The sequence below is a fragment of the Dichomitus squalens genome, assembly GCF_000275845.1.
Source record: "Dichomitus squalens LYAD-421 SS1 unplaced genomic scaffold DICSQscaffold_4, whole genome shotgun sequence".
Taxonomy (NCBI): Eukaryota; Fungi; Basidiomycota; class Agaricomycetes; order Polyporales; family Polyporaceae; genus Dichomitus; species Dichomitus squalens.
The window spans coordinates 1,034,749-1,060,370 of NW_006766886.1; the positions used below are offsets into that span (position 1 = coordinate 1,034,749).

At 58.8% G+C, this 25,622-nt stretch overlaps 3 protein-coding genes across 3 annotated transcripts; all 3 read right to left on the reverse strand.

Moving 5' to 3' along the window:
* Positions 1-1,077: 1,077 nt before the first annotated feature.
* On the reverse strand, positions 1,078-5,316 carry DICSQDRAFT_159813 (uncharacterized protein). The gene is made up of 9 exons (XM_007362517.1): positions 5,072-5,316; positions 4,975-4,996; positions 4,772-4,870; positions 4,374-4,644; positions 3,850-4,187; positions 3,072-3,470; positions 2,432-2,993; positions 1,522-2,364; positions 1,078-1,446 (listed from the first exon to the last, which is right to left on the reverse strand). The coding sequence occupies exons 1-8, from the start codon at positions 5,308-5,310 to the stop codon at positions 2,039-2,041; spliced, it is 2,256 nt and encodes a 751-aa protein (XP_007362579.1). The 5' UTR covers positions 5,311-5,316; the 3' UTR covers positions 1,078-1,446; positions 1,522-2,038.
* A 7,061-nt stretch (positions 5,317-12,377) lies between these two features.
* On the reverse strand, positions 12,378-18,550 carry DICSQDRAFT_133497 (uncharacterized protein). Its single transcript, XM_007362518.1, has 5 exons — positions 18,143-18,550; positions 17,902-18,003; positions 14,326-17,834; positions 14,029-14,264; positions 12,378-13,962 (listed from the first exon to the last, which is right to left on the reverse strand). The coding sequence occupies exon 3, from the start codon at positions 17,149-17,151 to the stop codon at positions 15,682-15,684; it is 1,470 nt and encodes a 489-aa protein (XP_007362580.1). The 5' UTR covers positions 17,152-17,834; positions 17,902-18,003; positions 18,143-18,550; the 3' UTR covers positions 12,378-13,962; positions 14,029-14,264; positions 14,326-15,681.
* Positions 18,551-19,681: 1,131 nt separating this feature from the next.
* Positions 19,682-22,215, reverse strand: DICSQDRAFT_133498 (PH-domain-containing protein). The gene is made up of 4 exons (XM_007362519.1): positions 22,077-22,215; positions 21,655-21,972; positions 20,941-21,522; positions 19,682-20,820 (listed from the first exon to the last, which is right to left on the reverse strand). Exons 1-4 carry the CDS (start codon positions 22,158-22,160, stop codon positions 20,287-20,289), a joined length of 1,518 nt encoding a protein of 505 aa, XP_007362581.1. The 5' UTR covers positions 22,161-22,215; the 3' UTR covers positions 19,682-20,286.
* Positions 22,216-25,622: the final 3,407 nt, after the last annotated feature.

Below are 25,622 nucleotides of genomic sequence, written 5' to 3' on the forward strand. Positions count from 1 at the left end.
GGCCGCGCCCAGGGTATGCCGAGACGGTGAGGGAACCCAGACACTCACGCGCGTCTTCGCCATCACGGACAGTAACGATCATCGCGAGCGTTGAACCTCTCGAGGCCGCGCGAGACCTGCGCTTGAGGTGAATCAAATGTAGGCTTGCAGCGCGCTGATGTGCCACTGTATCGCACTGCAATGCCGGCCCGAAGGGGCCCAAAGCCGCGGCGTCAAAAAAAAAAAGGCGGGCCGCGCGCAAAGGGGAGGTCTCTTGACTTTGTTCGAGTGCGCGCTGGGAAGCCACCGTCCGTTGGAGGCTTCGTGGGCGGTGGCAGAACCTTGGATTGAGTTCGCGAATAGAACGCACCGCGCACAGCCATTTCCATTGTCGCGCTCATGAGTCCACCTTCTCAACTTCGAGTTGAGGCGAGAGCGAGGCGACCGCGCATGGGTTGCTGCTGAATGAAGTGGGGGCTCGGTAGCGAGGATCAGCAGGAACTAGCGGCAAAAGCACAAGGAGTGTGTCGCATCAAGCTGGGACTGCGGGATGCTGCTCACGGGCGCAAAGCAACTTGGTCGAGAGGAACTTCGAGCGAGGAACGGGCTTGGGCAGATGGGCGGGCAGCGCGCATGAGCCAGGGCGGCGAGGCTAAGCAGATCACGCCGATTGAGCGCGGCCTCTCGTTCGCATAAGTACCCGTAGACTTACAGTTTCGGCTCATTGCTCGCACCCCCACCCTACGTATTCTCATGAGCGCGACGTAGGATGACCACGGCAAGCATTCGAGCGAGACAGCGGCGGCAGGAGCATGGCGGAGAAAAGCAAAGGGCGAGGGAGGTCAATGCAGTCGATGCGCCCGGCTAACGGCAATCCTCCTCGATCTCCGATAGCCGAGCTGAGCGCCGCAGCCTCATTGGCCCTATCCATCCCCGGCCGCTCGGTAAATACCTCTCGCTCTCTCCTCCTTCCTCTCCCCCACATACTTCTGCACCGCCGTCTCATCCTACGCTCTGTCTTCAGCCTTCTGCGCTCTCGTGTCACCTCGCCGATAACATGCTCACATCGCGCACGCCTACTCATCGCCCCCAGATCTCCAAGTCTGCGCACATCGACATGCCCGGATGCAATGCACTCAATGATGCCACTGCTAACTGCGCCGCATTCCATACATATTGATCTGCTTTGCGTCTATCCTCTACCACTTTGCCATCCACCGCTCGCGCTCTCCGAACAGCTCGTTCGGTGGCCTCGCGAGCAGAGCAGCAGCCCACGTCAAGCAAAGTCCCACCGCGCGCCGCGTTTCCATGTCTCTGTGCGCGGCGCGGCGTCTGAACGCCTGAGCGCTGAGCGCCCATGAACCGCCCGGGTAGCCAAAACTTGATCCGCTTCCATATGTGGATGCCGACAGCCACTCCGAAGGTCTCTGCGCTCAAGACCGCCCATGAAAGTGAGCGTCCTAGCAGGTGAGAACGCCCGCCGCCCAACTCCAACTATGCCCACAAAGACTGATGATGGCGCCTCCTTCTCCGGCTTGCAAGCTCATGGTTGCTTTCGGGACCCAGAAAGCTTCCGTTCACACACCTCCACTGTTCTTCACTGAGCCTTCCCAGTATGCCCTTTCATCCGCGCGACTTCACGGTCTGATCGAAGAGGACACGCCAATGATGTAGGGTGGAACAGGGGATATAATTGGATAGGACGGAGATGATACAAGGCATGTTACGATCCTAATTTAAAGTACCCGAGACACAGAACGGAGAGAGCTAACCAAAAGATACATGAACCAGGCTGGACGTATACAAGACTTCCAGAGCCGGCGATGGCGGAGACGGGCCCTCTGCCCGTCGGGGTATACTACGCATATAGGAGGAGTTGGAATGTAGAAGAGAATCGAAGGAGCAGATTAGGGAGTTCCATAAAGGTACGTCGTTTTCTTCTGAAGGCATGTCATAAGATGGCATATAACGTCGTCAGCGCATTGTCGCAGGTGGTTGTGGAGGTGTGTAGAGGATGGTCAGGCGCATATAGGGCGGACAAGGCGGCGATGCGTGTCCACTAGGCCAGGAAGAGGCTCGCCCACTGCAGGCGGAGGCTCTGCCTCCAGTCCGTGAGGCGCGGGTGCTCGCCCTGGCGCGTCATGCGGATCGCGTTCGCACGCTGGATCCATACCTCATCCATCACCGTCTGCGCGAGTAGGATGTTCCCATTGGTCGCGTCCTGCATGAAGAAGCGGTGCTTGATGACTTCCCGCATCATCTGGTTGTCCGTCAGGCAGCCAGTGAGGAAGAGGGGGAAGATGAGTGCGCGGTCGTATCGGGAGGGAGGGAGTTCGTTAAGGAGCTTCGCCATTTGGTCAACGCTGGTTGCGATCTCGGGTACGCCTAGGGAGAAGGAAGGGGGAAGGGTAAGCAAGACGCTATGGGCGAGGGACGACGGTGAGTGTCTCACCTGGTGAAGAATCGCTGAGGACTGTATGCAGATACAAGAGCGCTGCCTCCCGGTACATCTCTCCAATTATATGCTTCGTGCTGTCTACTGGGGACCTAGTCGACTTCGAGGCACCCGACATTCCAGGCTGCGGCGACGACATCAACGACGAAGACGACGCCATTGCCAACCCGGCAGGCATATCGAGACCCCCTGCCAAGGACGACGACGACGCCACTGTCGGTGTCTTGAGATCTTCAATATCTCCGGACTTTCCCATCGCCCTCTCCCTCAGCTCCTTCTCGATCGCGTCTCCGCGCCGGATGAGCTCGCGCATGCTTAGACTACCGCTCTGGAGTTCGGTTGCCTTCCAATGTGCTAGTGCGGATATCTCAGCAATCGCAAGCAGCGCCTCGTCCGGGCAGCCGGACAGGGTGTCCATGCGCAGCTCCGAGTGCTGCGCGTGCGCCGTCGGGCTTGTGTTGATCGGCCAGAAGCCCGCGCCGCCCCCGAAGAGCCGCTTGTAGAGCGACAGGAAGCGCGGCGGCTGCATAAGCGTTATGCTCGAGAAGATGTCGGCGTACTGGGTGGACGAGACCGGTCGGTAAGTCAGTCAGCGCGCAGTCCGTGGCAACATGGCAGGAGTGAGGGGAGGACGTACCATCGTTGCCTTCGCGGCGAAGCGGCCCGCAGGCGACATGTTCAGCAGCGCGAGCTTCGGGTTTTCTTCGTTGTAGATGCCCGTCTGGGCGAGCCACTCGCACGCGTAGTCGAGCGGCGTCGCCCAGTCGGTGGACCCGCCTCCCAGGAGCGAGTACGCGATTAGCTGGCAAGCTGTGACCGCGTCGGAGTCGGAGTACTGGCCCGTGCCGTTGGTCTGTGGGGAGTGCATGAGGAGGTAGAGCGCGCGGTTGTAGAACTGCCGCGGGAGCGAGTTCTCGGCGTCGGGGTCCTCGAGGATGGGCTGCGTGCTCCGCGCCATCTGGGCCCGTCCGTGGTGCAGCGCCGCGAGGGCGCACAGGGAGAGGGCGACGGCGCCATCGGGGTCCGCCTGGACGATCTGTGGATCGGGAGGAGGTCAGCGACAAGATCGTCAGGGACGTCAGTCAAAATCGCGCTGCAATGCTCCGACCTTCCGCGCCCAACGCCATCGTCTCGCCGCCCATGCCATGTGCATGGCCAGGCAAGGAGGGCGACGTCTTCTTGGCGCGCGGAAGCATCGCGATCGAGGACATCGAGTGATCCCGATGATCCTCGACGCCCAACGCCATTCCGGCGGCAAGGGAAGCCAATATGTATCCCGTCTCCGCGCGCCGGGTGTCCAACTCAATCATTGGCTTTCGCCTGATCAAGAAGCGACGGGGGGAAAGGCAAACAGAAAGCAGGCTCCGCGGCACCGAGCCCTGTGTGTTGGAGGCAACAGGCCCAGGGACACTCACAGGAAGTAGTAGGTTCGTGAGCGACTCTCCCGCAAATACATATTGCAACTCTCGGACGTATTTGAAGTAATATGAGATGTATTCATCCCTGCGGACCGTCGGTGCGGGGGGCGCTGGCATTGGTGGTGGCATAGAGATACTCATTCCTTGCTGTGGAAGGAAGCCGGTGTAAGGTATGTCGTCGCCCGCTCCCATTGGCATTGGGGGCGAGGGGAAGCCATAGAGCGACTCGTTGATGTTCGGTGTTGAGTGGTTGTGGAGGAGCGAGGCCATTGGTGAGGCTGAAGGATGGTGGCGGGACGACGACGCTGAGACGTTATGACCCCATTGGTCGGCATCTACACGAAGCACAGTCAGCGACGCCAAAATCCGAGAAGGTTACGTCGGATCTCTGGCCTGCCCCCCGTTGCCGGCAATGCTCTAACGTCGCAAGCACGTATGCAGACGCAACAGCTTCGCAGAACAGCACGAGGGCAAGACACGAGGACAGACAGCAGGACGTGGAGGAAAGACCTGAGGCTTACCCGATATAGGTCTCGACATCCCGGGGATATGATAAGGCGCACTGCCGCCGGTACCGATATATGAGTCGCGGCGGAATGTCGTCTCGCGCGCACTCATTGTGCGTCGCAGCGTCGTCTGCGGTCCTGGACCTGCGACCCCTGGTGTAGCGGGTTGCGACGAGGCGGAGAGGCCAGCGGAGTGCCAGGGCTGCCGTGGCTGTCCGCGGATGAGGCCCATACGCGATAGCTGCTCCTTGATGCTGGCCTTGTATGCCGCCACCTTCTCCTTGTCCTGTGCACGTCGCACCGGCCAGCCGAACGCGGTCGAATTGCGGCGATGAGACGAATAATTGCGGTGAGAGGGGGGACATCAGCACGGCCCTGCAGTGGCGTGGCGTGGAGATGTCTGATAGACGCACCCGCATCCAGTCGGGCCGCTTGGGCCCCCAGCCCAGGCACTGTATGCGGAGCCGCAGACACGTCTTGCACGAGTCGCCTTCGCGTTCTTCGTCGCATTTCTAGCAGCGCGAGAAGGCGAAGCGGGGACACGGGGAGCGCGGGAAGAAGGTCAGCATGCGCGAACAGGCATCGCGTAGAAACGGGCTGCGGGATGATTGCTCACCTTACGTCGTACGCGGCACGTCCTGCGGTCGTGTGGGACGATGCGCGAGGGAGTCAGGACACTCGTGAGGAATGGAACCACAGGCAGGGACGCGTACCAGCAGCCGCCCTTGCCGGCGGAGGACGAGCGCGTGAGATCAGACATGGCACGCGTCGGTGTGCTCCTCGTACTTCGGTCCTGGGGAGAGTCGCCTTCATCCGACGCAGGCGGAGGAGCGTAAAGAGGTGTGGCGGAAGTTACGGGAGACGCGTTGGCGGACGTCCCGTCAGATGGAAGCTCGGGAGACGGAGAGTGGCTGTCGCCGCTGGACGGCGAGGGGATTGGTTGGAGAGCCATGTAAACAATAACCGGGTCCTGTTATGGCGGACGAGAGGGCAGTGGGGAGCGACGGAAGAGGAAGGCGCAAGCAGGGGCACGGCGGACAGGGAGAAATAACAGCGGATGGAGGCGGTGAGGGAGGGTCGGGAATTGTGGCTGAAAAGGGAGGTGTATTTGGGGGATTTGGATGTCAGGCTGGGCCCGGAGGAGTGACTGGAGAGAAGGAGGCGACGGCATGATGGAGGACCAGATCATATCGTCTCGTCACCAAGGGTCCCCCTCTCCCCCACCAGCACGAATTCATAATCCCACGCGACAGAACACAGTTCACCTCCACTGCAACAAACCCGCGCTTCGTGACCATCACCAGTGGAATTGTTCCGGGTATAATATTCCAATTAATTCCGTCGCTCCGGTCGGAGGCGCATCGAGATTCGCCCTGCGCACTCGACTCGGTAAGTACGATCTCACAGGTCATCATGGCTTGATCTGGCTCTGAACACATACATCAAACGCCCGTTTCACCTCATTCTTTTTGCCGAGATGCAGTGCCCTCCACCTGTAAGCTGACCGGGTGTTCACTGCTGCATGCCCAGTGATTCGTGGGGCCAGATAACACCCCCTATCCGAGGTGGCTCGGACTCGGACAGGGCTAGATCGCCGAGGACGCGGTTTCACGTTTGCGAGTCGTTCTCGTCGCGGAGTGTTGGCGGGGGCAGCTAGAAGAGACACGCGAGTTACGAACCATGATGCATGAGCTTCGTCGTCACTTGACGTGCTAGGCAAAGGCTCCTTGTTCTCCGGGGAGATTGGCAGGTTGACAGGTAGTCGTTCCAGTTACGACTTCGTTCGCGAGGGTACGCCAACCAACGACAAGCCCTCTACACCGAACCCATCAGGACGTCGTCATCGCTATGTCAGCTCCGTGGCTCTCCTGGTCTCCTCTTTTCATGGGGACACCGTCGGCCACGCTACACGCAGCCATATTTGACGCTGATATAAGCTTCCGATATTCCGGAGAACCGCGTGTGAAGATGTACTGATGCGAGGCATTCCGCACTAGTCACTCATTACTTTACACATCTTCGACGAGCAGCAGCCTGAAGCTGGTCACCATGAACCTACTTGCCTAGGAGGCAGATGCGCTTGCGATTCTCTGGATGTCCTGCCATGACACCGTGTGTTCCGGGGATGCGACGTGCCTAGATTGGTCCGTTAGATATGGACGAGAGACAGCACCGGGTCAGGCAGTCTACGTGCGAACCGTCTCCATGTCCGGAACGGGTCAAAAGATGCGGACCACCGTTGACCCACCGTGCTAAGTATCCGCTGGCGGCAGGCCCGGCATGTTTACCTTGTGACAGATGTTGATGTCTACATGATCTCATTCCAGCAGCGTCATCGCTCAGTAGGTGCGAGCTGTTGACGAGCTTATCCTTGAGCTCATCACCAATCAGTTCGGTGCTATCCTCCAGAAGTGGTTTCGACATTTCCTCATGGCTATGAGAACACGGGCGACAAATCTCCGTATCCCAGCTCCAGGCACAATATCTTCCTTGGTCGGCCCTGATTCACTTGTCATATTCCAGTCTCGCTCACGTTGTCGCGTCTGCCTCGAGGCTACCGCCATTGCCTCAAGGCCGAAGAACACTCGAAGATCCGTCGTCAGCTGCTTGCTAGAGCTGGCGTTGTACAGGGTTTCCTGTTATCGATACCACGCGTCCTTCATTCTTGTTGGACCTGTGGATATAGGCAGTTCATCTGCAGTTGGATTTATCCTGACCCGTCAACACTAATTGGTGATATATCGGTCAGGCTATGGGATGGCCGATGGAATGACAGAGATCAATCGGTATGCACCGCGATAACGCCACTTTTGCTCCGGGGTAGATGAAATAATATATGTCTGACGGAGCGAGACCAACACAGTGGATCTATGAATTTGCCCCCCTGAGACATCAATTTCTCGGTCATCGCGGTCTCCGCTGCCTTCGAGTCCCTGTCGCCTTGTCGATACCTCTGGGGTATAAGGTCGAACTCTGGTGTTCGCACTGGCTTTCGCTATGCGTTCGTGTTCCAGGCAGCGTGTATCTGGGGCTGGTGCGTTTGAGCTCCTTGGGGACATCGCCATGTACTGCCACGGCCTTCGAGAACGAGCACAGGTCGCGATAGGACTTCGCTGTTGTCTTCGATGAAGAAATCACACACAGGCTGAAATTAGCTCTCCTTCTGATCTCCGCCAGTCTAATCACCGTTCCGCCCTAATTCAAAGTCGTTGCCGGGTGTAACTCTGCTTGCCGATCATCCCGTTGGCCCTTTTACATCTCCGCCTCAATTCCACCAACCACCCGGAGATGGCCACGATGCGTTCAGACAAATAATCCCATCTCCACAATTGCACAGGCGAGTATTTACCATATGTCCCCGATCAGAACATGTATGGCGAACCGGAACATGCAGCTAGTCTGCGCACTGGATTCGGTTCAAAGACACATCCCTGCGGAATATCCTTCTCCATTTAATCTTATGTAGTAGATGACCTGTCTCAGGGTACGCGTGCTACCTGGCCTCTCGGTACAATCCCACACGCATCCCCCAAGCGACAATTAGGTCAACGTTCAATATGAAGTTGTCCAGTCATCCCCAGACGAACTGCATACAGCTTCAACAAGCGAGGACCGAGCCTTGCATGGAAGGACCGTACGCCGTCTCCCTCCCGAGATGAAATAGCACCAGAAGCACAGTGTCCTCATACTAAGGTACTCTTCTTCAATCCACGACTACGAATCCTTGTCATATCATTGTATTGACCCCTTTTTATCCGCTCTGGTTCTCAACAGAAGGGTTCCCCTAGCGCCACGAGCGCGATTTCGCACCGCATAACCTTCGACAATCCGCCGTTCGTTACTCTTAACACACGAATTAACGTAAGGCGCACCGCTTCTCCACTGGAACATCTTGTTCGCCCTTACTACCCTGAGCTGCCGAGTGCCCTCTACCTCGGCGGCCGTACTGAAACGTACCCAAACGGGCAGGCAGCACCCCTGTCGAGCCACGGGCGTCGCGCTTGGTCTCGGTGGCGCTCCGAGCCCATGTTGACCACGAGCTGGAGCTGCAAGCAACCTTATCGTCCAGAGAATGGAGTGTATGATATTCCGTCGCGGTAGTCCTCCTCCCTGTGGGATTGTTGAGGACGTATCGGTCGTCATATGGAGTATTCGGGCTGAGTTCCCAATGCGCCTGGAAAAGTCGCTTTCCAGGGGTCGGCTGCTCTCCGTCATGCATTCCCTTGACATACATGCATCGGCTTCCTTGACTAAATTGCCCGTATATGCGTCTTGGTGGTCTCTGTTTGAGACGTGCGGTCAAGTGACTGTCGCGTCGAATGAACCTGCAGACAGACTGCGGCGGGTCCTACGGCTTTCACGGACGTTTTTGTTAGGCGGAGCGATGACCGGTTCCAAGCTTGGACCTCTGAGAAGAACTTGGTGGCTGACAGCGTGTATCTCAGATACCAAATAATCGGCAGGGTTCGACAAATTCTGACATCGGCTGCATAGGTTACAGTAAGTCAACTCCATAAGACAATAGGGCTGCCACGACATCAGCTAATGATACCTCTCCCCGGTGAGTAGGCTTGCCATTTGCCCATCTGCCGTTCGTGATCTTCTGAGCTCTTCTTTCTCTCTTCCTAACCTGGAAGCCTTCCTTCCGTCAGATCCGCGCCTGCCGGGTGTGTCAAGGGTTCTATTACGATCGCATGGGAACACGCACCTAGACCGCACAGACAAGCTGCGACGTCGTTACAACGTGGACGTTTTTTTACCCTGGAGTTGAACATGCCTCGACTTCGATCAGGCGGATGGCGAGACGGCAGCGATGATGGCCCTGCAGTTGATACCTCGGGATGGACCCTGCCGGACGACTGTCACGTCCAGTGCCGTCCAGTATTGACCCCTCTTGCAGCGTCGTGCTTGCAAATTGTAGATGCATCTCGAGTACCCCTACCTGGGGTATGATCCTTATTTCTGCGATGTTACGACCCTTGGAAGGGGAGAGATCCCAAACGTTATGCTGGGTACAATCATCAGATTGTTGTTGCCCGTTGATATCCAATGGAACCTTCCTCTTTTTTCGTAGGGCTGGAACCTGGTTCAAGACGCCTGCCGCTCTAACTTGTGGGTGCCCAATTTGAGTACGTGAGTCTATCCCCCTGCCGAATTTGTCGTATAGCCTGAATCAGTCGCCTGCCCTGCCAGGCCAACCCTGCTCGCATCGTGATTTGGAAACACGCCCTTGGTCGCCTACGCCGCCTCTCGTGAATGTTGAAGATGGCATCGTCTCCGAGGTATGCCACCTGTGCACTGAATGATCCTACATTCGATCGTGCCAGCTCGGGATAGAGTTATGATGACAAACCTCATTCAGTTGAAACCGCTCCTGATTCTCTATCCACAGCCGAGAGAGGGCGCAAGAGACACGTCGGCTCCTTTACCACCAATACGACAGGGTACGATCGATGTATTATCCCGCCATCCCCGGCGGCTGTGCGCTTGATAGCCTCGAACCAGTCCCTCTCCCTCGGACTGCACGCGAGCTGGGCGGATCCCCGCCGTGACTGTTATCATTTGGTCAAATTTGCGTACTCTTCTTTCCGCTCTGTTTGTTAATCCATCGGGGCAATAGGTATTTGCTCCCGGCGACAACCAAAAGTATACCATGCAGGAGCGGAGGCTAGGCTGCCAGACACAGTTTTCCGGCAACCAGAGATTCACCATGCACACACGGTCTGACGGATCTCATACACGCGGACAGCACCAGCACCAGCTTTTCGTCCCGGCCCTCCCATTTCCGCCGCATTGTGTTCGAGGTGCGAGTCGGACGAGTACAGCGCATGACGCTCAACCCCCCTTGCGCGTACCGGGCATCCGAGCCCCGTTGTTCGTTATTCTGAACAAATGATGCAGCCCATGATGCACCCTTCGCGCTGCTTCCTTCCGCACCTGATATCGTCCGTGTTTCCAGTAAAACCACCGAAGATCATCCAAGGAGCGTCTGCACCCTTCCTCCGCGTCTAGCATCCGATGTACGTCGGGTTTTCCCACCATGCAAGCGCTCACGGGGACGTTTTGCTCCTTCTCAGTGTGGGCGCTTGAGAACACCAGCCTCCTGCGACCAGCATGTCTTGGTCGATGTTACGCTCGACAATATAGCGACCGCGGCCTCGCTCCCGCCTCGAGTGATTAAATCCTACTTTTTGTGACGGTACTGTGAGATCATCAGCCGATCGTCGGTACGTACGTATGCCACTTACAGCATGGTATCGCACAACTTGACATCATATTCATGAAGAGATCTCAGTCATTTGAAACAGGCTCGATACCACTGTGGCAAGCTGAAGCTCTTCATCGAAGACGACTAGACGTGGTTGCAATTGTAAATCAAGTGCTCACGATCAGGACTTGTCGCCAAATTCAGGCAACCAGTTGGGTCTCTCGCACGGAATGTCGATAGCGCGCGACCCTGGTGGTGATGTTCTGTAGTGTTCCGTACTGATGCACAGCAACATCTGTATCGGGGATGCCCGTCGCGCAAGGCACGCTCCTCGCCGGTGATGCCGCCACAATGCTAGGCCCAACGCCGTGCACCCAGAGCCAGGCTATCTATCCACTAGCTGTTGAACCGAGTCCGACGGACCTTCCCAAACGACGCCCGTTCGCAGCTCAGGCCTGCTTCGTACACAGTGACGCAGCTCCTGAAGAATTGCGTCGCGTTGGCACCTCAACCTGTCATCGTATACGACTCATGGAGGAGGCGGTGCTTGGTCGTCGCACAAGTTCCCAATTTGGTGTGCGTTGTTCAACCTCGTCGGCTTCACGCAGACGCCGGGGGAGCCTTGGCTCCTGCGCAAAGCGAGGGAGGCAGGTTAGGAGGTGGCAAGTGCCGGTGTGCCCTGCCGTCTTCCCTATTGCCGTCGGTGCGTCGTCATAGTCGTGGTGCTCGCTCTTGGCTAGTTGGCTGATGGTGGAGGGGATCCTCAGCGCGTCTAGCTCCTAGACTAGAGGCAGCAGCTTCTTCACAGGAAATTGGCAAATCTCGGGCATACCGAGGGGCCATGGCAGCTGCGCATAGCACGACAGGGACTCGGACAGTGCCATCAGACGATTTGCGATCTTACGACGGCTTGCTACGCCTGAGGCGCACTGGCGCAGGGGGTATGACTATCGCCCCAATGGCGTCTCATGCCAGTGCTTACTATGCCGAGTTGGCTTCTGCCCTTCTACTGCGCATCGTTTACGACATGTGGCACCTCGTAGACGACGAGGCCTCGTATATAGGCGGACGTATTGCGCCCCCGTTGCTATACTGGTTGTTTGACACTGAACTCTATACACACGCGCGTATTGTGTGCCTTGTGTTGCTAACCCACAGGAAGCACGTCTGGTGGTTTCTTGAGTGGAACATGGATACAATAGGAGACGCTCCGTAATTACGCACGACCACCACTGCCATCTTCATCGATGGAAGTCACTTCTTCGCTCGCTCGAGGAACCCAGGCTGACGAACCCAAAACTCTGAAGAACTAACGAACCTAAGATATGAAGAACGTCGGTCCGCTATCAGCTACCTTGCGGGTGCTTTGCGTGCGTCACAGTAGACTCACACTACATGTAGCTAGGCTCGGAAGCTACAAGAACAGAAGCCTCCTCGCACAAATGGTCGTCCGCATACAAGTAAGGTCGGAAGATGCCCCACAAGGTTTTGCAGCGACCTCATATGGCGCATCCGTGATGTGCTCCCTGATTCGACTCGGACGTGGGCACATGCAGCGATGAATCCTCGCAAATGGCGCCGCCTCGCGCCCCCACATAAACACGCGCTCCATGTCCACGCCTCCATCGGGAGATGTTATTCCCCCCTTCCGGCCGTGTACACTTCTGGCTTGAGAAGGTGTGCCCAACGTCTCACGACGAAGACACCTGTTCCCCTGTTATCCATGTTTGGAATCATGCAGCCTGATCGGCGACAAGCCAAAAACGGTATCCAGAAAGACCAGTATCCACCCGCTCATCACGCTGCACGATGCCGTCCCAGAAATATATTTCGCGCAAAGCGACCTGCTGCGCTCACACGAGAAGTAAATTTACAAGGTGGAGGCCTGCTATTGTACGACGACGAACAGCCCAGGCCTCCTCCACCCTACCCCCGTCGCGCTACCCTTGTCCCGCTCGCCCCTATTCTTCTGCTACCCACGGACACGCACATCGTCGCCCACAACGCCGAATCGCTGGAATGCGCACCTTCGGTGTCACGCGGCTCGCACTCGCCTGAGGGCCAACCGCGCTTCGCATGTCCCTGAGAGAAGGACGCACCTCGTGCGTGCGCATGCGCATGCGCACCCGCACCCGCAAACCCCTGCTGCACGACCTGGACCCGCGAGCCCCGGTCGCGAGGCCAGACACGGACGGGCACACCTGCTTCATCTTTGCCGCACGTACACACCCGGCAGGCGAACGTGTTGTCGACTTGCTTATAGTGTCCACTGGCACACACGAACCTATATGATACGAGCATTTCAGCGCCAACGCGAGAAACAAGATAGCACGCACCTCGAGCACCGCGTCCGCCGATCCCGCCGCTGCTGCGGCGTTAGCTCGACCAGAGTTTGAACTCTAACGGAGCTCTCTAGCAGTGCCAGACCTCGCTCTGGCACGATGCGGGAGGGGGAGGAGGAGGAGGCCGGGAACGCGAGCGTGCATCACTTGGAACTTCACCTTCCATCATCCCGGCTCGACCACCTACGGGCAAGAAGCGCCCCATAATGCGGGCATCGCTGAGTCCTGGGAGTTCGAAGCTGGGGCCTTGGTTCGAATCCGTCAAGTCGGGTCCGAGGGACGGGGCGGAGCATTTTTGCAGTCAGGATGTCGCCCCGAGTTTATCGCAGTGGGGGGAAGTGCGGGTGGCTCTGTTCTCTTTCTCTCTTTCCTCGTCGTATCGGGCATCGGGCCTTGGGCCTTGGGCCCTTGTTAGCAGCCCTATTATCCCTTTCCCGCTGTTTGTGAAGCGCAGTCAGCCACCGAGGCTGTAGAGCGTTTGTACCCCTTGTCATTGGCCGAGCCGTGCCTGTAGTAGTCATCTCTAAGCTGCCCATTCGCCGCGTAAGGCATGAGTGTGGCACGGAAGCGTGCGCGTGCTCAAAATAGCCAGTGCGCACGCTTTGCATGCTCGCAAGTCTGCGAGTGGGAGAGCTTGCGTTTGCGTCAGCGTCCGCCCCCGACTCCAGTTCCACTGGGTGGTCGTCGCTACCGGAATGATAACGAGGAGGGCGCGCGCGCGCGACGCCGACGCCGGGGGCCCGGGGGTGAGTCAGTGAGCGGGTTCCGGTGGGCGACCGTAGCAGAGCTGACTGACCATTCATTCCGGTCCTACTAGCGACTGTGCAGCTGTCTGCGCCTCTACGGCGTACGGCATAGTCTGGCACCCTCCCCCCGCGCCTTCCCTCCCTCCCATCACGTCCTCACATCCCGACAATGCAGCCGTCGGCGCGGGCGACTGGCACGCGCGCTTGCCGCAGCGTCCCTGCGCTCTGTCGCCGCGTTCCCTATCTCGCTGCGTGCTCGGCGCGCGCCAGTTGGTAGGATAGCTGGGGCGTGATGCGCATTACGGATTCTAGCGGGCGCCAACAATAATAAGTACGTACACGTTCGCGCGCACACACGGGTCGGGAGTACGTACGAGCGAACGAGCGAACTATCCCGTCCGCCGTCGCGTCCGGTCGCGCGACGGCGCGGACGTGGCCCGAACAGGGAAGGTTGGAAGGGGTGCGCGCGTGGCCATCCGCCTCCCAGACGTGAGGAGCAACCGTATCGGCCTCTGATTCGCGCGGCCGGTGTAGGGCGGAGCGATAGCATGTGCAGGGTGGACAAGACAGGAGAGCGTCTGTCGCACGTCGCACGTCAGACGCAGTAGACCTTAGGATCGTTATCGGATTAGATGCACGAAGCACGATGCGATAGAAGGCGGGAGTCTCACATGCCATCCACACCGCAGCCCGTACGCCCGATGCGCATTACGCACGTCCTGCTCCGTCGTGCCCTCAGCCCGTCCTCGCGCCCGCAGCCCAAAGCTGGCAATACTGCCCTGCAGGGCGCGTGGCACGACGCACGGACTCGACCCGCGTGGGGTATTCGAGACCGGCTTCGATGCCCGCACCGCGGCTCGCCCCTCCTTCCTGCTGCCCCCTCCCGGATCCTTCGAACGTCCACCCGCGACGTGGACCAGGGAAGAGCGGCAGGCGTGGTGGCCTTGGCGGGCCCGCGAAAGCCCGGTACGGACGACCCGCGTGCGCTAGGGCACTGGGCACCGGGCACAGCATGACCGACGGTGGGAGGGAGGGGCGGAGAATTCGAAGGCACCGCAGACAGCGGGGATACGCTGCCAGGCAGCGAATTCGCGGTAAGCCCGGGCTGCCAGGCGGAGCGTGGCGGCGTGGGAGAAGAACTTCCGAAGCCGGGCCCGGGGCCGCAGACGAGACGGCAGCCCGTCTCGTCTTGCGCGTCCGAATCCGTGCCCGACGTCCACCGCGTCGTCGGCACTCGGCTCAGCCCCTCAGCCATCCGGTGGTGGGGAGGGTGTGCGTGGGTGGGGTGCGACGATTGGGGAAGAAGGTCCGGGAGCAATACCAACTTCGCGACCGAGCCATGTCATATGGAACCTTGCAATATACGTGCAGAGGCACAGGCCCTACTAATGGTAAAATATAAACGTGAGGAGGTGCGGACGGCGAAGCGTACGATAGCCTGAAGTAGAAGATACATACACACAAAGGAGTACTGACTGCAGCTAGAACCCGATAACACGAGAACGATCATAATACGGTAGCATGACGGACCCACGGACTGACTGACTGTACACCTAGCGAGGGGGGTTTTCCGGAGCGCGGGTCGGTATCTGTTGGGGACTGGGATTGGGATCGGGGGACTGAGGATTGGAGACCGAGACTGGGGCTGGAGTTGGGACTGGAGTTGGGGATGATAATAGATTTTACAAGTGTCGCGGCGGGAACTGTAATCGTTTTGTGAGCAAATGCATTGGAGACGGAGACGAACAGCAGCAAAGCAGCAGCAGCAGCAGCAGCAGCAAGCATGAAAGCGACGATTGCAAACCGGCGACGGGCGATGGGCGGCTGTGTGGACCAGGGCGATTGTAATTGACGACGACCAAAGTCGGACCGAGTAGTTTTGCCTGTCGACGCGGAAGGAAGTTGAGGGCCCGGACGGGCCAGGTATGACGATTGCCGACGGACAGCACGCAGAATGGGATGCAAAGAGCGAGCGGGGCGTAGGGATGTGTGCGGACGCAAAAAAACCAAGCAGCACCGTCTACGGCCTACACGAGCAGCAGCAAGTCGTTGTGGCTCTCGCGCATGACCGCGCGCCAGTCGACGGACGTGAACTGGCCGCGCCCGCGGTCGCGGTCGCGGCGGTCCCACACCTGCTGCATGAGCCGCGCGACCTCGGTGATGTTCCCCATCGACTCCTGCTGCTGCCGCTTGAGCATGTTCAGCAGGAACGCGCGCTGCCCGCGGTCGTCCGTCAGGCACCCCGACAGGCAGATCCCGAACACCACGCTCCGCACGACGCTGCGGTGCACCGACGGCTGGTCCGGCACGTCGTGCAGCGCGCCGATCGTCTCCGTCACCGCGTTCTGGATCTCCGGGCACGCGGGGTAGTCGCCCGAGAGCACCGTGTGCAGGTACACCTTCGCGCTCGCGCGGAAGATGTTGTTCGTCAGCCGCCGCCGCCACACGACGTCCGCCTCGCCGCCGCCGCCGTTCGGGTACATGTGCGAGTGCTGCGCCTGCGGGCCGTACATGCCCGCCTGGAGCGGGACGAGCGGGTTGTGCGGCGACGCGGGCGCGAGCAGCTGCTCCTCGATCATCGTCCCGCGGTGCACGAGCTCGGGGATCGAGAGGCACCCGCGGCGCGACTGGCTCTCCTTCCAGTGCGCGAGGTTCGAGATCTCCGCGATCGCGAGCACGATCTTGTTCTCGCAGCCCATCACGGGCAGCATCGAGATCTCGGGCGCGCCCCCGCCGCCCATCGGGTCGTCGATGTACGCGCCGTTGAAGAGCAGCCGGTAGTACTCGAGGAAGCGCGGCACCTGCTGCGTCGTCACGCTCGCCAGCACGTCGAACCACATCGTCGTCTTGATGATGAACCGCGTGCTCTCGCTGCACCGCCGCAGCGCCTCCTCGGGCCCGTACACGTCCGGGTCGTTGAGGATCGTGGTCACGTACTGGCTCGCGATGTCCAGCCAGACCTCCCAGCCGCCCCGTCCGCCGGAGAAGAGGACGCTGGAGACGATGTGGAGGCCAGCCATCGCGTCGCCCTCGTTGTACTGCCGTCTGCTGCTGAGGAGGTTGCCCTGTACTCGATCAAAGATGGCGGTCACGACGTTCGAGTCAGTCGGCGCAGGATACCGCATGTAGTGTATGTGAAGGGCAGACAGCAGACAGGCTGCATCCCGCGCCACCGGTGAGCTTTGGAGGATGCGGAACATGAAATTCTTGATCGAGGAGTCGGCGAGCAGGTACTGTATTGGCAAGACATATTGCAGGTAGTGATTGATGAGGGAATGTTGGTCTGTTGGCAAAACTAGACCAACGGCGTTCATGGGCGCGGCTGGGGCCATAGCGTCCGGACTGCGAAGCGCTTCCTGCTCGTCATCAGAGAGATTGCTGGGGTTGATGTTGTACGCCCGAGAAAGGGAGGAGACAGGAGGATTGTAGTAGATCGACGATGATGACGACGGACCTGCAGTGGGCACCCCACCACCGTTCATACCATTCATCGGCATGTAAGTCGGAGTCGATATTGATTGGCTCAATCCTGACATTGAACTTGCTCCCGCCGAGGCCAGCGGATGATACGATGAGGCAGAACCAGTATAATGCGGAGGCCCTGCATAGAGGAGGGCATTAATCATAATACATTCATGATACACTAATAACGGTACGGCGCCTTACAGGAGGAGGGAGCAGAGACTATGGAAGGAGACTGTATCATACTAGGAGGCTGAGGCTGAGGCGGGGCGGGGGCAGGCGGGTGGTACAACATGTCGTTCACGTTGGGCAGCATGGGGCCCCGATTCATGGCGGGGTCGTGAGGACCCAACTCCGGAATGGCAGGCTGCCAGTCTGCGAAAGTTCACTACCACGAAACGGGGATGAGAGCAGGATAGTACATACTCTGACTATAGTGCTGCTGCTCCGGGGGAGGCATGGGAGCGTAGTGGGCAGGAGCGCGCTCGAACGAAGTGTTCATGCCGTTGTGAGGGGGACGGTGTCCCTCGCTGGAGGTAGCAGAAAGAGTAGGAGTGGGAGGACTCGACGGCGAAGTATGGAGTTGGTCGACGAGGACGAGGACAGGAGGGTCTGCTTCGGTTGTGCGCGGGCCCGAGCCCGAGTGACCCTTGATCATGCCCTGAGACGCGAGGAACGTCTTGATCTTTTCGCGAAGCTCAGTGACGCTGTTGTTCTCCTGGAAACGCACGGCAAGCCGTTAGCCCCTAATTGCCGACAAAGACGTCTGAGCCAGAGACACTGACCCTCATCCAGTCTGGACGCTTGGCGCCAAAGCCGAGACATTGCAGCCTGAGACGGACACAGGTCTGACACGCGCCTTCTTCGTTCGGCTGCTCGTCGCATTTCTGGTGGCGGCGTAGTGACGTGGCGGATGTGGCGGAGACGGCAGGAGTTATCGGGACGATGGGCAGGACGAGAGACGCGGGGAGACAAGATCGGGGTTAGACTTCTGCTGAGAGGATGATGAGCGCCTCGAGGACGAACCTTCCGTCGAATCCTGCAGGTGTAGCAGCCCGACTTAGCACGAACGGCGCCTTTTGGCTTGGGCGCTCCGGGCTTCTTTTGAGATCGAACCTGCTGAGAGGCGGAGGAGACGGTCTTGCGCGGGCTGGAAGGAGCGTCGGGCATTGCGTGGTGGACTGTCGAAAGCGTAGAGTACAAATATACGGACTAGGGGATGGGGGACAGTCGCCGACAGACGGGGAGTGGTGGGCGGTTGTTGGGAGAAGCGAGAGGCAGAGCACTTATGTACCCTGGGCGCCGGGCACTACCACCGTGCGACTTTCCGCATGTTGATTCCTTTATTTTCCTTTATTTACCCGCACCTTATCGACCCATGCCCCCGGACACCAGACCCTCGTCTTTGCCTTACGCGTCTAACGCCATTCACCGCGCCAGACACTGCCATACTCGGCATCACGTAACTCATCCCCGTATTTATACTCGCTCCAGTCAGCGAGAATTACGCGTCTCGTCATCCAAGTTCCGCTACGGTCGTACGCAGGCCTAGCGAGGACAGCGAGTGGGCGTGGGTGTGCTGCACCTGGGCTCTGCAGGCTGCATGGGGTAGCCGCCGAAGAATGGAAGGGAGCGCCCCCAAACTCTGTTGTGCAGGTCGAGGAGGCGGGGCCCGCGTCATCGGACGAGGCCGTCCTCGTGTCTGCCCGGCGTTCTGGTCACAAGGCTGGGGCTTCCCGATAAAACCCAGAGCCGCTGAGATCGGAGCGTTTGCTTTCTCAGGCACCCGACTTGCCGCCCGAGCCCGCGTTCTAGCCTGGCAGCCAATAGACGCCCAGACTCGTGCCCGTCCGAGAGCTGCCCTCTTCTTCTCTCGCAGGCCTCCGCCGCCGCTTGGCCTCCAGCTGCAGGCCTCGTGTGCGGCCCTCCGTTCGTTGTCTACAGAATAATCACATCAGCCGGCCTTATCCCGCGAGCACAATCCAACCTCCTCCACCCGAGCCCCGAGGCGCCGGCTCGTCCTCTGCCCTTCCCGCTTCCTTTCTTCTCAGCCTCCTTCCTTACCACCACAAGGTGCTCATCCCGTCCAAGTCGTAGACCCACCACCCGCCGAGGACAGGCGCGCGTGCGGACCATGTCGCTGATAGCTGAGAGAGACAGAGCACAGACCCTGACTGAGCGTGACATGACCGTGCGCATCCCGAAGCATGAGAGCGAGCCCAAGCCCCAATGCGACAAATTGCTTGACGGCACCCCCTTCCCTCGTATTACGCGTGCTATCGCCTCCTTGGTAATACTAAAGTCCCTCGCCCGCGGCCCCCAAACCCAAATCGCCGCAGCGGACGGCTGCTTCTCTCGCCTACGGCGCTTACCTAATTCTGCGTCCCAGCCCGGATCCATCGCTCAGGATGCGATCACCAACGACCACGCTTGTGGTCGAATCGAAGGCCCGCCGTGTTGGCAGCTGTTGGCAGATGTCTCCTCCACTGCCAACGCCTGCCCCGATCTCCTCCGGCGCTACAATCACATCTCCCTCCGGATGGTCAATCCTTCTGGGCAGCGCAGCCCACTCCATCCAGATGATTAGTACACAGACCTATTGTACACGTAACGATGCTCTTCAAATGATGATCAACGTTCCTCCCACAACCAAAGAGGTATCGGCTACACAGCGCCCCTAATAGCGTATGCATACGAGAAAAAAATCCAATCATTCGTGCAACGACATCGCTCAGTATCGTACAGCTCCTGTTTCATCATGGTCTCTTGTTTCACACCCCAGAGGCCCCACAACAACCAATACCACAGTGATGACAGCAGCAGCACATAGTACGCACTGGCATGCACGCGCGAGCGCGCTCATTCCAACAACCGCGAACTCAGATCCCCGCCGGCGCCCCCGATCGAGACTTTTGGTCGCCCGCACCGCGAAGCCCAATGCGATGCATCTCCCCACACACAACCAGTGCCCCTGCCCAGCTGCCCCGATGGCGAGAACACGGTAACTGCGTCGCGTCGCATCCCGACGGCCACACCTCGCAACGCGCCCGCATGACCACAGACAGAACGTCCTCGCGCCCCCCCCACCCCTCTCTCGGACTCGGCCCGCGCGTCGCTGGCCTCCAAATGCGCAACCCCGCGCGCGCTCTCCAACCTCCCCCACACACACCTCAAGATTGCCGTTCCGATGGGGCTTCCTGCGGTGACGTCGCGACGCCCGGCGCGGTCGCGCTGCCCCCCAGGGAAGGGCTGCCTCCCCCGCTCAAGCTCAGCCGCCGCACGAACGAGTCCCTCCGCTTCTGCGTGGGGGCCGCCGATCCCGGGCTTGTAGCCCCGCTGCTGCCTGCCGCCGGCGCGTGGACGTGGACGTTCCCAGCCGGGCTGACGCTTGGGAACGAGGAAGGCTCCCCGGGGACGACGCCCTGTCCGGACCGACGGGCGATGAGGGCGCGGATCGCGCTGAGCCACTTGATCTCCTCTTCCTCGCTGGGCGCGCAGAGCAGCAGCGTGCGCTTCGTCGTCACGATCTTGAACGTATGAGTGCCTACCCTCTCGCCATCGGCAGGGGAGGACGACAGGGCGTGGTGCTGGGGAGACTGCGGGCCGGGGGACGCGACGGCAGGATGGTTTCTGTTTGGGGGCAGGTCATATTCCAGCGCATCGATAACCAATGCGAGCGGGATTTGACGGTGAGGCTTCGTGTCCTGTTTCGATTATAGCCCCATAATACCGGCACGCAAATGAAGTCATACAGGCAGGGAATCCGTCAGTCAGGGGCTCAATGGCTTGGCAAACTCAAAATCACGACGATGTTGCGCACGTACCATGTGAGAGCGGCAGTATATGAGCTTCTCGCCGCTGAGTACGAACCATCGTTTGTGCCAATTATGCCGTCTGGACCCGCATTTCATGAGATACCCTGATAACACCGGTTTTGAGGGAGATACACTCTCGCCGGCTAGTGTTACCGGTTGTGTAGCGGAATTCGGTTTGCTGTTCGGCGAGGCATCGTCCGAGTCGGAAGATGTGAGCTGGTGAAGCTGATGGGAATGCGAAGGCGAGGAGGAGATGCCAGTGGAATGAAATGCAGCAGTGGCAGTAGTAGGGGTGGTGGGTATTGGGATGGGAGAGGTGACAGAATTGCGCGTCGACGTCGGAAGGAGCTGGACACGCGTGTCATTGATCGCGCTGACCCATTCCCGGACTTCTTGAGGATTCTCCGCCTGCAAGTAGAACGTGCGCGTGGGGGAGACGAGTCCGAAGGTGTTCTGGTGCTTCTTCAACACCACCGGCGTGCAAGAATGCACCTCCGTCAAGTCGAGAAGCCGGAGGAGCTTGTACTCTGCCGATGTCTTGTAGAACGCCAGATGCGCCGGGCGCAACACAAACCAACGCTTCTTCCAGGTCTTATTCGGGGAACATCGCGCGCCAAATCGAGATGCGATGTGGGGTCGGACGTGCGCAGGTGGCAGAACAGGATACGTGCAGAGTGCGGACAAATTAGCTCACGAAACACGCAGAGCAACACACCGACATACCTTCCTTCGCTCTCCCTTCTTCCACAGGTAGCCGGACTTGATGACGGTTTCGTCATGCGATCCCTGCTGGGTAGTGCCAGTGAAATCCTGGGTCCTCCATCCCCCTTCTTCGTCCTCTTCATCCTCCTCGGAATCCTCGCCCCCGCTGTGGGACCGGCGTTCCGCAATCGATTGAAGAGGGGGCTGCGATGAAGGTGCACCGAGGAGAGCGCCGCTCAGACTTGTGGACATCGGCGAAGGCGAGATGACATCAGGCGTGAATACCGAGTCCGAGTCCGACTCGGTGCCGGATACCGGGACAGACTGTAACGTAGGTTTCTACGAAAGTAATACCGACATGTCAGCGTCATCGGCATTTAGCCCTGGCACGTCCACGCAAGGACGCACGAGAACTGTATAGCGCGCTATGATGCATTACACACCTTTAATGGTGGCTTGGAATGCACGGAAAGCTTGCGGGCGACCTCCTGGTGGGATGGAGGAGGGACAGAACGAGCCGCTGACATGACGGAAGGGGCTGGAAGGCCTTATGATGCTCGACTGAGAAGGCCAGAACAGGCGTAGTGGATGAACAGAGGTCGAGGACGGGATAACCCAGTTCGTCATCGCACTCATCACGTTCGGGGATGTAACGGCGGAGCTTGCGGAGTCCAAGACTCCAGGCGGACGGGTGCCTAGCCAGCTGCCGCCTGTTTCATCGCCCGACGGCTCCGCTTGCCCAACGTTGATGCGCGCCCGCCCGCGTGGCGTGCGCGCCGATCTAAACAGAATTGGCCACTCGCCGACGACCAGGTCAGTCCATACTCAACATCGATGCATATCCAGGCGATGGCATACATATCCACCATGGGTGTCGAGTCGGAGAATCCCAAACATCCGCCGTGATACGATACGATCAAGTTTGAAGTAACATGATTCGGGCACACTATCCCCAACACTCCTATCATGCTGTCCGTTAGGATCCGAGTGAGTTCACGCCGCCGTAATCATTCCTCGACACGCTCACCCAAATCTTGTTGAACCGACTTAGGGTGGCCAGACCTCATTGCGAGTAGGTCTACGTAGAATAATTGCTCAACCATCGCATGCGACCCGCACCCGTGCGCCGCAAGTGATGCGGAGATGTTAGGTCTGCGACTTGAAGAGTCTAGGACCTCTAACTCTACTCCGCTGCAGAACCTAGACACTCCCGCCCTGTAGCAAAACATATTGATCGTTGGCAGGGCCAACAGCCTTCCTGTGTTCTCCGACAGGTTATCATCATGTGTGCGCCCGCACTGAGCAACTCTATCTCTTCCGTGGCTCAAACCGACAGGACCGTGAGTGCACCGTGCCGGCTCGGTAGGAGGATGAAACAATATGTCTACCAGACGTGTCCGCTACCAGCCTGGAAATCCTGAGGGCAGCCTCGTTGCGCGGCTGTCGGCCCGTACGCTTGCCATACTCTGGCAGATCTTCTGCTCAAGTTGGTGCGAGTCCTAGAATGCTGCGCCTTTCCCAACGTCATCGCCGCTCCCGTCGCGCTTTTTGTGTTCGACAGCATCGGCATCAGTTCAGACGTCGGCGGGTGCAATCGCGACTCTTCCGTGGCTGCGAACTGCTAGCGGCTCCTAGTCGCTCCCCCGGGAAATCGGTGCACCATACCTGGGCTCTTCGCGATTTCCTCGACGCTCATACTTCTTCTTCTTCTTCAGATATCTGTCTCCTCCCAACTGCTCTGCCACACGCCAGCGGCCGTCACCAAGCGTTAGCGCGTCTCAACGCTCGGGCAGGTCCTCCCACCCTGTGTACACCGATTTAACCGTATTGTTCGAGGCACTGTACGTTCCCAGTCGGGCACGGGCTGCTCTTGGCCGATGACTCCAATACGGCTGCGTCTGCCGTAGCGCCCTCATTGTCTCTGTCGCACCTTTTACGCTCTCTACTCCTCATCGCTCCGGAGCTTGCGCCCTGTGATTACTCGCGCACAAGTATAGGACACCAATCTCCGCTCGGGCGCCGATCACTCCCGGAAAGGCAAACTAACTCTATAACTTTGTGTATCCGCGCTCATATTGAACTTTCCTAGCGGGCGGAACACGGGCGATTTATGTTCCTGTAACATTACCAAGAACAGCCGGCCTCGGAGTCTGACCACGAGCAGGCCCCCAGGGTTCTGTTGTGCGCACTCCGTTCTGTGGCCGGGAGTCGTCAGCATTGCGACATGTGCATGACATTGGGTTCAGAAGCCTCTGACATGGCCTCATTTGCTACGCGGCGCCATGAGGCGCACGGGGAAACCGCGTCGTACCTTGCCCTGTCACGTTTATGCGGGGTGGAGTGCGTTTGGACGCCCATGTTCCATATCCTCGTGCGGCGACTGGTCAGGCTTCGCAGACTTCTGTCAAGCAGATCATCTATCCGACCCTATCCGGAAAATTTGAGCACCAGGTACTGCTCAAGCTGTTGGATGAACGGCAAGGATAGCGTCCGCGTCCCCGGATACGCCTCGTTCAGATCTATTTCAATGCGTGTTATCGAAGATTACAACCAAACCTTGTGCATGTCGTGTTAGATATACGTACAGCATGGATCTGCGTTCAGATAACGCGAGGCGAACCTGATATTGAGCGGCTCAACGGCACAGACTGGTAGATCATAGAAGTCCAAACGCCCATTCCGAGCCGGAACTGACTCGCGACCTGAATAGCCAAAAATCAATTACCTACGACAGTGGACTGGAAGAGCGAAGGGAAGACGGCTACCGCCCGCAAACGAGGCCCGTATGCGGGTGCTGATGCTGTCGGGGCTGTCAAGGACACCTCGCTTGGCGGGTCAACTGCTAGCCGCTACCAGCCTTCTGAGCGTGCATCTTACGTGTCCGCTCGTCAGGTGCTCCTGGTCCCCACCTTCACCCACCCATGTACCAGGGTCAGGGCTCAGCGAATATGTGAGCTTGCTGCCAGTCTTTGGTCTCGTGGGTCGTTCACCTCCTGGTGAGATGCTTGGAATCAGCTGGCCAAGACTGCCAAGAGGCGCGGGGAAGTGAGGTTCATGCCCAGAAGGGAGAGGTTGGATACTTCACCGTGTCTTCGCAAGAGAAACTTCTTACGAAGCAAAGTCGCGACCGGCACTTCCAAATGTATCGGTCTCGTGAGCCGACTCGAGGCTTTGTCTCAGGACTTGGGAACCTAACCGCCCTCGGGATACACCCCTTACGCAACGCCGAGGGTAGCCGATTCGAGGTCGTTCTCGAGCCATCCAAGCGACGCATACTTACAGGGAAGTAGGCATCGGATGGACCTCGTCCGAAACGGTGCTTTTCGGTCGGTCCGCAATCTGTGTATGGTCCGCAATCTGTGTATTTTCAGACCAACTGCATGTCAGTGCTCCTGATAGTACACACGTGTATGGCAAAACATAGCGTGAATGAATTCGTATTTGTTCCCGGCTTAAGAACAGTAACCCTACCAGCCATCGTAAGCCCGATGCGAAGCCAGGGACTTCCTACACGGCGCGTAAGGCGCAATGGGCGCACGAGCACGGGTGTTATGCTTACGGTGCGGCGAGGAGCATTGTTCCCTATTGCGTACAGGATTCCACAGTTCGCTGAACTAGAACTTCCCTCAGGCGCCCAATTTCTGTAGTCCAATGACGCCGAAGGTGACTTGCAGTCGTGTGCGCGTCAGCTGGTAGGGTATAGCAATGAAGGTTCTGCGCGGCGCCTATGAGATGGGCAGGATGACCGGCAACATCAATGAGAAGGAGGGCGTGGTGGGCGCGTTTCGATAGACATGCCTTATGACCAAAGAAGTAAGAGGGAGGCAAGCCGGACATGAAAGAAGTGGCCCGACGGGTTTATTACCTGCTGCGTGCGCAGCCGTACTGCATGTGATGGGTCAGAACGAGCCTGCTCATATGCCTGCCAGTATTCAGGCTCGTGTCGGCCCGCGACTTCAAGGCAAGTCCTCATCCCGTGGTCGCTACAT

Coding starts and splice junctions, on each gene's coding strand:
- DICSQDRAFT_159813 (XM_007362517.1), bottom strand. CDS start 5,310: ATGGCTCTCCAACCAATCCCCTCGCCGTCCAGCGGCGACAGCCACTCT. Junction 3,471..3,849: donor TCACGAACCTACTACTTCCT/GTGAGTGTCCCT, acceptor CCCGATCCACAG/ATCGTCCAGGCGGACCCCGA. Junction 2,994..3,071: donor TCGCCGCGAAGGCAACGATG/GTACGTCCTCCC, acceptor TCGTCCACCCAG/TACGCCGACATCTTCTCGAG.
- DICSQDRAFT_133497 (XM_007362518.1), bottom strand. CDS start 17,151: ATGCCGATGAATGGTATGAACGGTGGTGGGGTGCCCACTGCAGGTCCG.
- DICSQDRAFT_133498 (XM_007362519.1), bottom strand. CDS start 22,160: ATGTCAGCGGCTCGTTCTGTCCCTCCTCCATCCCACCAGGAGGTCGCC. Junction 21,523..21,654: donor AGAAGGGAGAGCGAAGGAAG/GTATGTCGGTGT, acceptor TCCCCGAATAAG/ACCTGGAAGAAGCGTTGGTT. Junction 20,821..20,940: donor TATACTGCCGCTCTCACATG/GTACGTGCGCAA, acceptor TAATCGAAACAG/GACACGAAGCCTCACCGTCA.